Genomic DNA, 16,295 nt, shown 5'->3' on the forward strand with positions numbered 1-16,295 from the left:
GGGAGAGTGATGTACAGTGGAGACAGTTGAGGGGATCTGGACTAGAGAGGGGTCAAATGAGGTGGGTCTGGTTGGGAGACTAACGGACTACCCAAGAGTCAGAGATCAGACCTGGAAGAGGCTATAGTCCAGTGAGACCATGAGGACATGGTGGCCCCGCCGGCCACCTGGCTCCTCCTGCAATTCCAACCGCAGATCGTGCCACCGGCCATCGCTGACAGTCACCTGGTCCAGAAGGAGGTGGGCAGCACGGCCCGAGCCCCTGGTCACTGTCACCGACAGCAACCCCCGATCCAGCTGCAGATAGAGAAGCACAGCCCTGGGGTCAGGGCCCCAAGTTGGGCTGGGGCTTGGAGAGTCAAGAGGTGAGATCAGGGGGTTCAGACATCAGAACTGCAGGGCTAAGGCTATATCTGGCACACAGGGCATTGTGCCATAGGGACACCATGTCCCTGAGAGTGAAGTTAGGGGACTCAGAGGTCAAGATCAGGGATTATGGATTGGTGCAGCTAGCACAAAAAAGATATGCTGGGGCCCTGCACCTGCAGAGGATATTATGGTGGGGAAGAGGATCAAGGGCCAGGGTCCAGAGCAGGGTCAAGTATGGTCAGTACACCTGGCAGGACTAGGTTGTAGCAGACCAGGAATGTTGCTGGTGGCATTAGAGGTTGAGAGTTGAGGGTCTAGGGAGGGGCCAGGAGGACAGACACACCTGACACAGGAGTGTGCTGTGTGGCCCAGCCTGCACTTGCATCAGGACCCCCTGAGTCGCCCGTGTCCGAAATGCCAGCCCCAGGTACCACGGCACAGACACAGTCATGTCATTTCCAAAGTCCCAGCTCAGCGTCCCATTGCCACGGAAATGATGGGGATGGGCCATGGCTGGGGGGATAAAAGGAAGAAGATCACAGGTCCCACCTGAGGAAAAGACCTTACCCTGCAGGACCCTCTTGCCCCATGATGCCCACTCACTGAGCCTACAGTCTTTGCCACCGAAGCCCACAGGGCAGTCGCAGCTGAAGCCACCCCAGCGTTCTGAGCAGAAGCCGCTGTTCTTACAAGGACCCGAGTCGCAAAAGTGCAGCTTGGCCTGGCAGCCTGGGAGAGGAAGGCACATGGCAGATGTGAGAACGTGGGGGGCAGGGGGCACAAGTATTAGACAGGACACAGGGGTCCAGAGGGGCCAAAGTGGCCATGATTTTAGCCCCAGATTCTCTCAAGATGGAGTTGGAAGGAGACAGGCCCTAAGGGTTAAGCTATAGCACAATGCTTGCCAGCAAAGGAAACAAGGATGAGGTCAGATTTGGAATCACTCCACATAGCCCTCTTCCCCCTCCCTAATGTGGGGACATGGCCTACCTGCCATGGTGCCATTGTTTGCAACGAAGGCTGCCATGTCCATTCGGCGGCCATCAATGTACAGATCCCGCATGCATCCAATGAACTCCTTGTGCGACACGGGGAAGTTCTCGGGGAGGTTGGGGACACCCCCCAGGAGCAGAGGGCCCGTCAGGTCCAGGGACCTGAGGATCAGGGGTCCTCATCATTGTTGGGACAGAGGCCAAGGTAGGGTTGCTCCTGAGGGCCACAGAAGTGGGGGTGGGGTGGGAGTAGGACTCAGAGGGTAAAGGTGATTTAGGGGGGAAGGTAAGGCCAGGGAAGAAGCTGGGGCCTAACTTTAGTTGTGGGGGTGCAAAGGAGAGCTCATGATGGGCAGATGGTCTAGGGAAAGGTGAAGGGGAGGGGCTGAAGGCTAGGATGAAACAGTGAGGCATTTGGGTGGTTGGCGAAGAATCTAAGAGGATGTGGGGCATTAGGAAGGGGGCAGTGGATACTGGAGAACTGGGTGCTTGGGGACCGTGTGTGGGAGCAGGGAGGCAGGGGTAGAATAAAGAGATGGGGCTACAGTGAGGTAGGGGAGAGGATTTGTGTCATAGTGGAGAGAGGATTTGTGATTTGGGGAAGGATGGGGTGGCAGGTTGGAGACAGGCATGGGGTCAGGGTTGGCGTGGGCTTTGGCAGGCAGAAGGCATGGGAATCAGGGGCTGGGGTCTCACTTCTTGGAGCTTGTTTGCATGCCAGCAGCTGCACACGAGTAGTTGCCAATCTCAGCACCAAACTGCAGAGCCACAGCCACGTCGCAGTCATCCACGCTCAGCACAGCCACTTTATCCTTGGAGGGACCCTGAGCACCCCCCAGGGCATCTGTCCGGGGCTAGAAACCCAGGCACACCACTCAACAGGACCTCCAGGATTGACCCCTAAGGGGCAGAACCTGGCATCCCAGCTCCCCTCATACTGCCATGCCAAGGGTGGTGCCCACCTTGTTGTAGTATCTCAGATGCACTGTGTGCCACTGCCCGTCACTCAGGCCCCCTGGAACTGTAGGGCTGACCACTGTATTGGACTCACCTGTGCAGGGGATACATGTGGAAGGTTGTCTGGAGCTGCCTAGTTACCTTTCCCTCCCCATCCCTACTCAGGTACAGTTACTCCCAGGATGGCCAGGGATACATCAGATCAGTCCCATCCACTGGTGACCATACTGGCTGGACCAGAGTACCTTGGAAGATAGGAGAAGCACACACCACTTGGAGAGATGGACTTTCTCCCAGGGAATGGCTAAGGGGGTAAGATCCTCACTGATGTCTGTTTGACATGGAGGTACATGTTTAGGTGTGCAGTGAGGCAAACCTGAGGGGACTCGAGGCTTATACCCCCCAGCCATCTGACCTACTCATGTACCCACTCCCCCACATATACATCCACGGGAGCACCCACCCGTGGAATATGTAAGCCGCACTTGCCCGGCCACAAGCTCCAGGGCCAGGAAGTCGTGTTTCTCGTTCAGGCGCCCGTTGTAGAAGAGTAGTCCACTGGGCTGCACTGTTGCGAACCTGGGTGGGGTGGACAGGGCAAGTCACGAGCGGGACACCTCCTCACACCCACCATCCCTGCGACAAGAAGTTTCACGGGGCGCCAGCCAGGCTAGTGTGAAGCAGGAAAGGAGGAGAGCGGGTGCGGTGACGTCAGGGACAATGCAGTGACGTCAGGGACAATGCAGTGATGTCAGGGACAGTGATGCTCCGAGACACCCAGGCAGGACACCCGGGGAGGGGCGATGTCCTGTGGGACGTCAGGATGGGGCAGCCGGGAATCTGACTCAGGGTCACAGAGGGAGTGGGGACGGCGTGGAGGCGCGCAGAGATACCGGGCGGGCACCTACGAGAGGGACAGCGTGAGGTGGAAGCGCTGCCGCAGACCGCGGAACATGACGAACGAACTGGGAGGGAAGGAGCGCGCCGCCACCTCGCAGCGCGGGCCCTCGAAGGCGCCGCCCGCCGGGCACTGGCAGCGGAAGCCGCCGTCGGGCCCGTCGGCACACGTGCCTCCGTTGCGGCAGACGCCGGGGACGCAGCGTCCGGCCTCCGTGTCCAGCTCGCAGTCTTCTCCTAGGAGTCAAACCAAGGTTGGAGGAGGTCACCCGCGGCTCCAGGGGCCCCCGCCCCTCCAAAGCCTCCCAGCCCACAGAAAGGGCGAGCTCCCTGGGGGCGGACACGCCTCCTAGCGGTCTGGCCCCGCCCCACGCTCCCAGCAGCTCCGGTCTCGCCCCGACGCCCCAGGCCACGCCCCCACCGTAGTCTCAGCCCGCCTAAGGCCTCCATTTCTTCAGGGCTTTAGGTTCTCCCAGGGCCGGGTTCCACGGCTTCGCGCTCCGCGGCGCCGCACCCGACCCCGGGAGACTCAAGACAGATTCCCCATCCTCGCTTTCACTGTAGTCCCGCCCTCACGCTCTGCCCGTGGCGCCTCCAGGCCCGCGGCCCGCCCACCTGTGAAGCGCGGGCGGCACACGCAGGTATAGCCACCCTCCCGCCGCGCGCAGGCGCCGCCGTTCCGGCACGGGTTGGAGTAGCAGAGGTCGAGCTCCGTCTCGCAGAAGTCTCCCGTGAAGCCGGGCGGGCAGCGGCAGCGCAGGCCTGCGATGGGCTGGATGGGTCTGAAGAGCGTGGAGGCCGAGGCCAGGAAGGGAGCAGACGAGTCGAAGCGCAGCACGGACACGCACTTCATGTAGTTCTCACAGGGCTCGCGTAGGCACACGTTGTCGTCGAAGGGCAACACGTCTAGGAGCGAGCGCGCGGCAAGGGCAGAGCGGCGCACGTACAACTGCTCTTGCAGTTCCTCAGAGCTGAACCAGGGACCCGCAGCGCCTGCCCCGGCCCCGCGCGGCGCCAGCGCCGAGAAGCTCACATTGAGCACGGTGCCCCCCACGTCCGTGTCATTCTGGATGTTGAAGATGAAGACGTCCTCGGCGGGTGTGGCAAGCACCGCGGCCACGCCTTCCAGAAAGTGGCCCAGAAGCGGTGACAGGAAACGCTCCTGCCACATGTTCTCAAGGCGCACGGTCAAGCTGTTGGCCAGCAACTCCTCCGTGATGATGACCACGCGTAGCACACACTGCGCCGTCACGCTATGCAGCCCGTCTGCGGGTGGGGGTAGAGGCAGTGGTCAGTCTGGGGTCAGCGGCTGCCCTTTCCCGGGACTCAGAGAGCTGGGGCCAGTGAATGCCTAGACTCCCAGCACCTGTGAGTCAGAGGCTGACCCTGCCAGACACAAGGGGTCTGGGGCTTGTGACCACCAACTCCCTCAGCATCAGGGTACCAGGTTGCTGCTTCCTCTCCCCTCCCTCCAACACCAGGAGAAACCTGAGTCAGCCCTTGGGTCAGTAAGCCATTCCTCTAACAGCACACAAGAGAGTCCCTAAATAATAACTCACCTTCCCCCAGGTTATCATGGCCAGCAGCCACCCTCACTCAGAACATAAAAAGGAGCCAGGGCCACTGACCACCCACCCCTACCCCCCAGCATTGCATAACCAGCACAACATCCCCTCAAAGAAACAAACAGACTTCTAGATTAATGCTTACCCATCCCCTATCTCTGGTCAGCAAACTGCTTTTCCGTGGCACTAGAAGGGCCCCTGGCCCTGTGACCACTCAACCCCATCCCCCAGAATCCTGGCTCAGCAAACTCTCTCTCTCCAGGAAGGTCTTGAACCCTGACCACCACCCACCTGCCCCCTCAGAATTCTTGGATCAGAAAGCTGCCCGTCATCCCAGAGCTGGGTCCTGTGATCTCAGTGGTCACCTCTCAAAATGAGAATGAGGTGCTTATATACCTTGTCCCCAGACCCTAGTACACACTGGATGGACAATAAGGATTGGTTGTTGAGTGAACTTAGGGATAAATGAAGTCTGTGCCTTCTTTGGCAGTGTGAGGAGTCCATGCTCCAGAATTGGGAAGTGAACAGCAGTTGAAGCCTCTCTCCCAACCTCTGCCGCAGTAGGCACGATTGCAAGAGCCTCTCCCACCTGCACCCTCCTATGAGGGAGTGTTTGTGAAAATCTGGGACTGTAGAGGTAGAAAAGAGGCACGTGGGCCTCTGGACATTTTCCCAAAGGGCAGGTCCTCAGTCAGTCCCTCGGATAGCCGTCAGGCCAGTATGGGCCCACTCTCTGTCTGAAGCTGCCAGAGTAAGCTGCTGTTCATGACCATTAAACTATTGGCCCACCTTCCCTGTATGTATGGGGTAAAGGTCAAGCTGGACCCAAAGTAATGCTTCATCTGAACAGGTGTGAGCTGACTGGCCCATGCTGGCTTTTCCCTGTGGCCTCCAGAGCATTAAGCCAGGACCTGCAGGCTTTTGGGGATGGGGACACTATCCCTAGTGTAGTAGACAGTTCATACGGTCTTTATGGGATTTGCTATATGCCCTAGAATCTTTGAGGTTCTGTGCAGACTGTCCAAGACCCTAAGCAGGCTATGAACCTAACCTGTAAAGCCTATGGCAGATCCTGTGGGGGTGCAGGAACCCAGCATTTAAGGGATTCTTGGAAGGCTTGGAAATCCTTCTTTGGTTTCAGGTGCCCCTGAGGCCCTGAAGGTTGGGGTCACTGGGTCACTTGCTTGCCCCCCACCCCTCACCTGTGACAGTCACCAACATGGAGGCCACCAGTGGGCGGTTGTTGTCTAGCTTGCGGCTGAGTCGAAGCTCCCCACTGGTCTGGTTGACCACCAGCAGCTGCAACTCATTGCCCCGCTCAAAAGAGTAGAAGAGGTGGTCAGAGACATCAGGGTCATAAGCTGGGATGCGCCCAATAACGCCTGAGGGAAAGGTGTCTGAGCGGTTGGATACATAGTTGTTGAAGAGGATCTGGAAGTTGTTGAGCACAGGGCTGTTGTCATTCTGGTCAACCAGGCGGACATGCACAGTGGCTCGACTGACCAGAGGGGCAGACGTGGCCTGCACCACAATCACATATTCCTGGCGAGCCTCATAGTCCAGGTCAATGAGTGCCGTCAACTCTCCAGAGAAGATGTCCATTTGGAACAGCTCAGGGATGTTCCCCTCCACAATCTGGTACATTATGTGTGCATTGGGGCCTTCATCAGGGTCTACCGCAGTGATCTGAGCCACCACTGAGCCCACAATGCTGTTCTCCTTCACTCGCACCTCAAACTCCTCAGCTGGGAAGACAGGGGCATTGTCATTTACATCCTGCACCGTCACCTGGATGCTGACCGGAGTCCTCAGTGGGGGTACACCTCGGTCCACTGCATAGGCAGTAAGTTCATACACTGGTACTGCCTCCCGATCCAGCCGCCTCACTGTGCGGACAATGCCAGAGGTTGGCTCAATGGTAAAATCTCCATCACCATCTTCCCCATTCTGGAAAGTGTACTGGACCCTGCCATTGGCATGAGCATCTCGGTCAGTGGCTGAGATCTGCAGGACACTGGTGAAAGGTGGGGCATCCTCAGATACCAATCCCGTGTAGTGGGAAGCCACAAACTGTGGAGCATTATCATTGACATCATTGACCATCACCTCCACATAAGTGGTGTCTGCCTTCTGTGGGATGCCATTGTCCCGAGCTGTAATAGCCAGTGTGTAGGTCACCTGGTCCTCATAGTCCAGTGGAGCCTGTAGTGTAATGGCCCCTGAATCTGCATCAATGCGGAACTGGGGCAGGTTGTCCTCCAGGAGATAGGTGATGCGAGCATTCTCACCCACATCATCATCAGAGGCACTGATAACCACCACAGTGCTACCCACTGGCCGATCCTCATTCACGCTCACTGAGTAGTGGGCACTTTGAAATACAGGCCGGTGAGTGTTGGCATCTGTGATATTGATGTGCACATAGCAGTGATCATGAAGCGCACGGTCAGAAGCAGTTAGCACCAGCTTGAAGTAGCGTTCCTGCTTGTAGTCCAATGGCAGAGCCAGTGTCACCAGACCTACACCCCCCTGGGTGCTGATAGCAAACCGATTCCGGGTGTTACCACCTGTGATCTGGTAGCTGATGGCACTGTTGGCATCACGATCTACAGCGGTCACACTGACCACAGTAGTGCCCACAGCTGCATCTTCATTCAGCCGTAGGTGGTACTCCTTCATCGTAAACTCAGGCCGATTGTCATTAACATCTAGCACAGTCACCGTGACACTGGCTGAGGCTGAGAGTGGAGGTGTGCCATGGTCTCGCGCCTCCACACCAAAGAAATAATGCTCCACAGACTCACGATCCAGGGGACCACTCACAGAGACCCAGCCAGTGGCACTGTTTATCACAAAGGGCATATCAGGTGCCACACCAGTTAGGGAGTACTCTAATCTGGCATTCTCCCCATGGTCCGCATCCACTGCCTGAATGTGGATGACCGAATGGCCCAGGGGTGCGTTTTCCAGTACAGAGACCTGGAAAGGTGTGCTGACAAAGATAGGAGTATGGTCATTGATGTCCACTACCTGGATACTGGCCAGGCCTGTGTTGTTGGACAGTGGTGGCCGGCCTGCATCCTGCGCCCGGATGCGCAAGGCATACTCTCGCTCTGCCTCAAAGTCCAGAGGTGCCACCACCTGGATCTCGCCCGTGAGGCTGTCGATCGCAAAATGACCACGACTGTTGCCGCTGATGATGTTGTAGTGCACCAGTCCATTGGCATCCTTGTCCCGGTCGGTGGCTGTGACGCGTAGTACCACCGTGTGGGGGCGCACGTCCTCGCGCACTTGCGCCACGTAGCGCTTCTCGCTGAATTGGGGCGCGTTGTCGTTCTCGTCCAGCACAGTTATGTGCACACGCACAGTGGCAGAGCGCGGCCCAGGTTCCTGGCCCTGGTCGCTGGCCTCCACCACCAGCTCGTAGCTTTCCATGTGTTCGCGGTCTACGCGACCGCTGGTGCTTATGAGGCCAGACCGCGGATCAATCTCGAAGGCGGCGGCAGCAGCGGCGCGCGCAGCTGGCGGCCCCACGAAGCGGTAACGCAAGTTGGCGTTGGGGGGCGCGTCGCCGTCTGTGGCACGCAACTGAAGAATGGGGTAGCCCTCCTCCACGTTCTCGCGAAGCGTCTCCCGGTATTGCGCCTGCTCAAACACTGGCGCGTGGTCGTTGCGATCGGTCACTGTAACGGCCACCATGGTAGTGGCCGAGAGGCGCGGCGAGCCGTGGTCCTGCGCCGTCACGCGCAGGTAGTGCCGCTCCATGCTCTCGCGGTCCAGAGCAGCCTCTGTGCGAATGAGGCCGCTTAGTGGGTCAATGCTGAACAGCTCCAGAGAGCGGCTGTTCATAAGCGCAGCCAGCGAGTAAACTAGGCGCCCGGCCTCGCCTGCGTCCGGGTCCTGCGCCACTACGCGTAGCACCGCGGTGCCAGCCGCCTCGTTCTCGGGCACTAGCGCCTGATAGTTGTACTGCGGAAACTGCGGGTGGCGGTTCGCGGCGCGACGGGGGCGGATCCTGCTCGCTGTGGGTATTCTCCAGATTCCCGACTGAGCCCGGATCCCCGGGGGGCGCGGCCCGGGGCGCTGCGGAAGGAAGCGGCGGCGGAAGAGACCACGCGAGCGCATGCGTTCGGGCGTCGGCTCGGGAGCTGTCCGAGATTCGCGCAGTGCTGAAACAGACTCGGGAGCTGTCCTCTCTATGAGCGGTGCTGAATCCAGCCCAGGGCCACATCCTATAGCCCTGGGGGGACAGTCCGGCTGGGGGGCTGTCCTCACCGCTCGAGATGTCGCAGTTCTCTCGCTCTGACCCCTACGCCTCGGTGCCCAAAATTCCCCGCAGCAGCGCGTGGTTCCCACTTTTTTGGGGGTGCCTCTTCCAGGATTCCTCTGGGAGAACACTGGCTTGTAACCACGGGGCCGAACCAGAAGGTCCAAAGGGAAGGGAGAGCTGTTCCTCAGGCTCGGGACCCCTGGGGGCAGAGCCTCTGGAGACTGACTATCTTTTCGCAAGGGTCCTGTCCGCCCGCAAGAGGAGACCTCTGGGCGCCAGCATAATAGAGCCCCTGGTCCCTGTCCTGTTCCTTGCCCGCGTCTGTCTAAAGCCTGGACCCCATATTTCGCTCCCAACCCCGCGTCCGGCTGCTCAGGGAGCCCTCTACCACTCTGGGCGCTTTGCCTTCCCCCTCGGAGCCCCAAGAAGACAGGCTCCCTGACTCCCAGGCCAGGGTCTTCATCCTCTTGGACCCCGGGCGTCTCGGGACAAAGAGCTAAGGCTCCGCCGCCGGTCCGCGCCCCTGGCCCCGTAGCGGCAGCTACCCCTGGGTCCCAGCCTTGGCCCCCGTCGACCCCCAGCTCCTCTCGGCTGAGAGGGAACAAAGAGAGGAGGAGAAGGAGCAGGAGTAGTGGGGTCGTCGGCCCCCTGAGACCCCACCAAGGCGGCCGCCTCGCCATCACCCCCCGCCTCCCCACACGGCCTCCACCGCCCCTCGCCCCGGTCCGGGCCTTGGGCCCGCCCCGCCGCTCGGGCCCCCTCCCGGGCCCCTGCCGCCGCCCCGGTCCCCCGCCTCTCGGCCTGTCGCTCCGCACCGCCTTCGCCCTCTGGGCACCATCTACTTCGCAGCCAGAGCCCCTTTGGCGTGCGGCCCCGGCTTTTGCCGCCCCCACCACAGCATCCCCGACGCGGCTGCCGCCTCCCGCCGCTCCAACATGGCTCCCGGCTTCAGCGATGGTTCGTTCCACCTCAGCCCCGAAGCCCCAAATCCTGTGGTACAGCCCGTTGCGCATGGCAAATCTGTCTGCTGAAGCTGTTGTCGCCATCTTTATTAAGGGCAAAGCTTAACTGCTGCCCGCGGTGCTGAATACGGGTTGGAAGGTTCGCCGCCCCTTCCTTGCTTTGGGACACCCCCCCTCACCCGCCTTCCTTCTTCTAGGCGCGGTCTCAGCTCCATCTCTTATTCTTTCTTCTGTTTGCAGGTCTTTTGTTCCCCTTCCTGAGCACTAGTTCCGGACCCTGTCCTGGAGTTTGGTATGAAAATTGGTGCCAATGTTGCGGAGAGAGCGTTCTCATGACTCTTGGCAGGGGTACCATGTGGAATCCCGGGGACGCAGGGGAGATTGACTGGATGGGGACCTGGGACGCCAGACCTAAAGTTGATAGCTTGAACTGTTCGACCACTGAGTTTTAACTCGTGAAACATGTCGCGACCATCTGTTTGGAGTGTCTCTGCAGAGCAAGGACTGGAGATGACCCGCCCAGGCGTGAATAGAGAACAAACTCTTCCCTGCCTTGCTGGAACCCAGCAGTCTCCTGCGCTGGGGGCCCCTCTACTGGAGGAAACACCCTCCTCCAGGCCGCGGGTCTCGAAAGCTCTGGGATGCCACGTGGAGCCCGGCGTTGCCTTGTATAACTGCAGCCACGGCTTCCTCGGATCCCCGCCCCTCGCCCTCCACGACTGCGTCCCTTAACCCCTTGAAGGGACTAACGGAACCTCAATCCTCCTCCCACGGTTCAATACAGTTCTCCCAGAGCTGAGCAACTCCAGGAGCAAGTCGGTTCCGGATGGCCAATGGGCAGATAAGGCGGAATAGACGTCACAGAAGACGACACCGGGTTGGGAGAGAACTATTGGCACAATGGGAGGCTCCGCCCCCCGACGGCGGACTCATTGTCTTAGGGGAGGGCTCTGTGGATTCCAAGGTAGCCCGGAGAGATAATCCCGGAGGCTCTCTGCCCCCTGGCCTGCAAAGGCAGCAGCGGCAACGCCCTGCAGCGTCATGGATAAAGGGCGCGGGCGTCCCCAGACCAAGGAGGGGTTTAGGGCGGGATCCCAGAACGTTCCAAGGGGCGCGGCTCCAGTTAGGAACTAAAGCAAAACTCCTGGCTCAGGCCTGCAGCCCACTCCAACGGTACATATGACATCACCATCGACCAATCAGGCGGCACATTCTTCGGCCCCTCGACTTCTTCGCTTCCGGGAGGGGGGGTTCCCGTGGGTCCCACCTCCTGAGCGCCCTACCTAGCTGTAGAAAGCTGGCAGGTGGGCTCCAGAATCTGAGGACGCCCTAAGGTCGGAACTTCATGCCGGATATACGGTCTCGGTTCCTATGGGCGTGAGGATGGAGCACTGCTGAGCCGCTGAGGCGGAACTGGGTTGGATCGGGGTCCAGTCGGTGGAGGGCCTGGAGGGGCGGGGTCAGGGACGAGGATTTGGCTGTACAGTAGCCCTCCGGGTCCACAATCTAGCGAGTGCAGGACACGAAACTTTACACCAACAAAGGAGGGAAGCAGGAGGCATGCTAGGGGGAAGAGTACTAGGGTCCCTGGGGAGCTGCCTCGGGCAACTTAGCGATCCGGGACGGCTTCCTGCTGGAGAAAATGCCTGAGCAGAGCCTCGAATAACCAAGAGGAAGTCTGCACCTACAGGGGAAGGAGGAGCCATCCTAGGTCTTGGAGGCTAAGTGGGCACTGTGCAGAGGGGTAAAGGAACCATGGCAGAGGGAAATCGAGCTCTGCTGTCTTCATTAGGGCTAGCAGTGGCTTCAGCTGGTGCTCCTGTAAAGAGCAAGACCTAGACCTCTCCTTAATACACTTGACTTGCGGTGTAACTGCGGTGGCCAGCCCTGTCACTCCCTAATGTTCCTGCCTCCACTGTTATCCTCTCTTTGTGGCTCCTCCTCCCCATGTGCACTCACCTCTGTGTCCCATCCCCCACCCGCACCCCAGCCCCGCTCCAGCGGCAGCTTCTAATGTCCCCTGTAAAGACAGAAACTAAGTATTGATGATAGATCCTCCCTTCCAACAATGTTCTGGAGCAGCAGAACATTACTGGAGGAAAACATTTTACACACATGACCACAAGTCTCAATATTATATGGGAGGGGAGGGCCTAGCCAGTGCTGTAAGGCAGGAAAAATAAAAAGGTATGAGGATTGGAAAGGAAAAAATAAAACAAGCACAAGCAATAGGATTGTGTATGTAAAATTTTTTAAAGAACCATAGATAAGTTATTAGAGTGAGTTTAGTTAGCAAAGACATTGAATACAAGGTCAATACATAAAAATCAATTGTTGGAGCACGTGGCTGGCTCAGTTGGTGGAGCATGCAACTCTTGGTCTTGAGGTTGTAAGCTTGAGCACCATGTTAGGTGTAGAGATTACTTAAAAATTAAATCTCTATATAAATAAATAAGCTGTAATTTCTACATATCAGCAACAGTTTAAGAAAATTTGATATGCCATTTACAAAAGCATCAAGTAACAAAATGCCAGGAATAAAGCTAATGAAAATTGTGCAACAGGGCATCAGGGTGGCTCAGTCAGTTGAGTGGCCTACTCTTCCACTCATGTCATGATCTCACCGTTTGTGAAATGGAGCCCTGCATCAAGCTCCATGCTGTCAGCAAAGGATTCTCTCTCCTTTCTCTGTGCCCCTCCTCCCTCCGCTTGCTCTCCAAATAAATGAATATTAAAAAAAAAAATGTGCGGGGCACCTGGGTGGCTCAGTCGGTTGAGCGTCCGATCAGTTCAGGTCATGATCTCACGGTTCGTGAGTTCGAGCCCTGCGTCGGGCTCTGTGCTGATGGCTCAGAGCCTGGAGCCTGCTTCCAATTCTGTGTCTCCCTCTCTCTCTGCCCCTCCCCCAGTTGTGCTCTCTCTCTCTTCCTGTCTCTCAAAAATAAATAAATGTAAAAAAATAAAAAATAAATTTAAAAAATGTGCAACACACACATGATATTGAAAGAAATAAATACATAAATGGATGAAAAACTACGTTCAAAAATTGGAAGATTCAATATTGTAAAGATGCCATTTCTTCCAAAATTGACGTTGACATATGGTTTCAATACAACTCCAATAAAACCCCAGTTGGTTTTGTCTGTGTGCATTCGTGTGTGTGTGTGTGTAAACTAATAAACTAGGTTCTAAAATGAGGGCCAGGAATACCCAAGACAGTCTTTTTTTTTTTTTTTTTTAGTTTATTTATTTATTTTGGTAGGGACAGAGACAGTGCAAGTGGGAGAGAGGTAGAGAGAGAGGGAGACAGAGAGAATCCCAAGCAGGCTCTGAGCTGCCAGCACAGAGCCTGATGCAGGGCTTGAACCCGCAAAACCATGAAATCATGATCTGAGCTGAAACCAAGAGTCAGTGACTGAGCCACCCAGGCACCCCATAGTCTTTTTTTTTTTTTTAGGTTTTATTATTATTTTTTAAAATAATCTCGGGGCGCCTGGGTGGCGCAGTCGGTTAAGCATCCGACTTCAGCCAGGTCACGATCTCGCGGTCCGTGAGTTCGAGCCCCGTGTCGGGCTCTGGGCTGATGGCTCAGAGCCTGGAGCCTGTTTTGGATTCTGTGTCTCCCTCTCTCTCTGCCCCTCCCCCGTTCATGCTCTGTCTCTCTCTGTCCCAAAAATAAATAAACGTTGAAAAAAAAATTAAAAAAAAAATAATCTCTACACCCACATGGGGCTCGAACCCACAACCCAGAAATCAAGAGTTACAAGCTCTACTGACTAAACCAGCCAGGCACCCCACCCAAGACAGCCTTGAAAACCGAAGTAGGAGGACAGTTTTTCCTCTACTGGGTATAAGAAAGCTACAGGAAACCAAGACTATGGTGCCAGTACAGGAATAGACTCCTGGAACATAATCCAGAGATAAGCCTAAAGATGTGGGAAGCCTTGAATTTTGATGAGGTGGCTTTTTTTTTTTTTTTTTTTTTTTTTTTTTTTTTTTTTAGAGTGAGCAAGTAAGGGAGAGGGGAGAGAGAGAGAGAGAGACAGTTTTAAGTAGCTTAGTATGGAGCTTTATGAGGGGCTCAATACCATGACCCTGAGATCATGACCTAAGCTGAAATCAAGTCAAGGGTAGGATGCTCAACCGACTGAGCCACCCAGGAGCCCCCAAGGGTGGCTTTTAAGAGTCAACGTGAGAAGGGGTGCCTTGGGTGGCTCAGTCAGTTGGGCATCCACCTCTTGATTTCGGCTCAGATCATGATCTCATGGTTCGTGAGATTGATCACCATGTTGGGTTCCCTGCTGACAGCTCAGAGCCTGCTTGGGATTCTCTCTTTCTCTGCCCCTACCCCCACTCTCAAAACTAAATAAACTTAAAAAAAAAAGAGAGAATCAACATGAGGAAATGACGGCCTTTAAAAAAATTTTTTTATGTTTATTTTTTTTTTTTATTTTTGAGAGAGACTGAGCATGAGTGGGGGAGGAGCAGAGAGAGGGAGACACAGAATCTGAAGCAGGCTCCAGGCTCTGAGCGGTCAGCACAGAGCCTGATGTGGGGCTCGAACTCACGGACCGTGAGATCATGCCCTGAGCTGAAGTCGATGCTTAACAGACTGAGCCACCCAGGTGCCCCTGGGCTTTTCAAAAAATGGTGCAGGGTCAGTTGGATATCTGTGTAGAAAAAAATTAAATGAGACCCCTACTTCATACTACATACATAATTCCAGATAGATTTGACATCTGAATATGAAAGAAAGAGAACACAGCTTTGAGAAGACAATACAGAATATCTTCATGACTTTAAGCAAATATTTATTAACAGGACACAAAATGCACTAAGCACAAAGAAAATCCTGAGAAACTGGATTACATTATAACTAAGAATGTACTTTCATCAAAAGACTATGTTAAGGATGGGAGAAGATTTTGCAAAATAGATAACCCAAGGACTCAGATGCCACATACATACTACAAATCAACAAAAAAATAGACAACCCAGCAGATGAGCAGGCCAGAGATTTGAACACGCACTTCACAAGTGATCCAAAGAACCACTAAACTAATGAAAAAGTGTTCAACCTCTTTAGCCATTAGGGAAATACAAATTTAAAAAAAATTTTTTTTCAATGTTTATTTATTTTTGGGACAGAGAGAGACAGAGCATGAACGGGGGAGGGGCAGAGAGAGAGGGAGACACAGAATCCAAAACAGGCTCCAGGCTCTGAGCCATCAGCCCAGAGCCCGACACGGGGCTCGAACTCATGGACCGCGAGATCGTGACCTGGCTGAAGTCGGACGCTTAACCGACTGCACCACCCAGGCGCCCCCAGGGAAATACAAATTTAAAAATACTACCATAGTGTACCAGAATGACTAAAAGCAAACAAAAAGAAATGGCTGACAACACCCAATTTGGGGAAAGAGGTGGAGAAGCTGGAAGTCGCGCTACTGGAGGAGCATACACTGGTACAGCTACTTTGCAAAAACTATTTGGAGCATTGGCTTGTGACCCTGCAGTTCCGCTCATGAAAACATATTCCCCAGTATAATGCATATGTGCAACAAGAAGACCTGTGTAACGATGTCCCTGAGAGTGCTATTCACAATTGCCAAAAACTGGAAACTGAAAGGTCATCAGCAGTGAATAAATGAGGGTATATCCCATACAACATTGGGGGTGAACACACTGGAACCGATACTATCGCACAGAAGAATTTCAGAAACTTAATGGTGAAGAAGCCAGACAGAAGAGTTTATACTGTATGATTCCATCTGTGTAAAGTTCAAAAATAGGCAAAGCTGATCTGTAATTGCCTCTAGGGAGAAGGTCTGGAGAGGAAGGAGGAATCAGTGATTAAGAGGGGGCACACAGGGACGCCTGAGCAGTTCAGTCGGTTAAAGTGTCCGGCTCTTGATTTCAGCTCAGGTCATGATCTCACAGTTTGCGGGATGGAGCCCCACATCGGGCTCTGCGCTGACAGCGTAGAGCCTTCTTGGGAGTCACTCTCTGCCCCTCCCCTTCTTGTGCTCTGTCTCTCTCTTTCAAACAAACATGAAAAAAAATTTTTTTTTAATTTTTTTTTTCAACGTTTATTTATTTTTGGGACAGAGAGAGACAGAGCATGAACGGGGGAGGGGCAGAGAGAGAGGGAGACACAGAATCCAAAACAGGCTCCAGGCTCTGAGCCATCAGCCCAGAGCCCGACGCGGGGCTCGAACTCACGGACCGCGAGATCGTGACCTGGCTGAAGTCAGACGCCCAACCGACTGCGCCACCCAGGCGC

General features: G+C 55.4%; 1 protein-coding gene across 1 annotated transcript in view; it reads right to left on the minus strand.

Moving 5' to 3' along the window:
• Positions 1-9,730, minus strand: part of CELSR3 (cadherin EGF LAG seven-pass G-type receptor 3) — a 36,595-nt gene extending 26,865 nt beyond the window's left edge. Inside the window, 10 exon segments of the mRNA XM_032591910.1 lie at positions 112-297; positions 713-882; positions 973-1,098; positions 1,360-1,523; positions 2,058-2,215; positions 2,324-2,412; positions 2,782-2,897; positions 3,227-3,452; positions 3,831-4,481; positions 5,983-9,730. Coding sequence (XP_032447801.1) covers positions 112-297; positions 713-882; positions 973-1,098; positions 1,360-1,523; positions 2,058-2,215; positions 2,324-2,412; positions 2,782-2,897; positions 3,227-3,452; positions 3,831-4,481; positions 5,983-9,730 — 5,634 coding nt within the window.
• Positions 9,731-16,295: the final 6,565 nt, after the last annotated feature.

The sequence above is a fragment of the Lynx canadensis genome, chromosome A2 (assembly GCF_007474595.2).
Source record: "Lynx canadensis isolate LIC74 chromosome A2, mLynCan4.pri.v2, whole genome shotgun sequence".
NCBI classification, from domain to species: Eukaryota; Metazoa; Chordata; class Mammalia; order Carnivora; family Felidae; genus Lynx; species Lynx canadensis.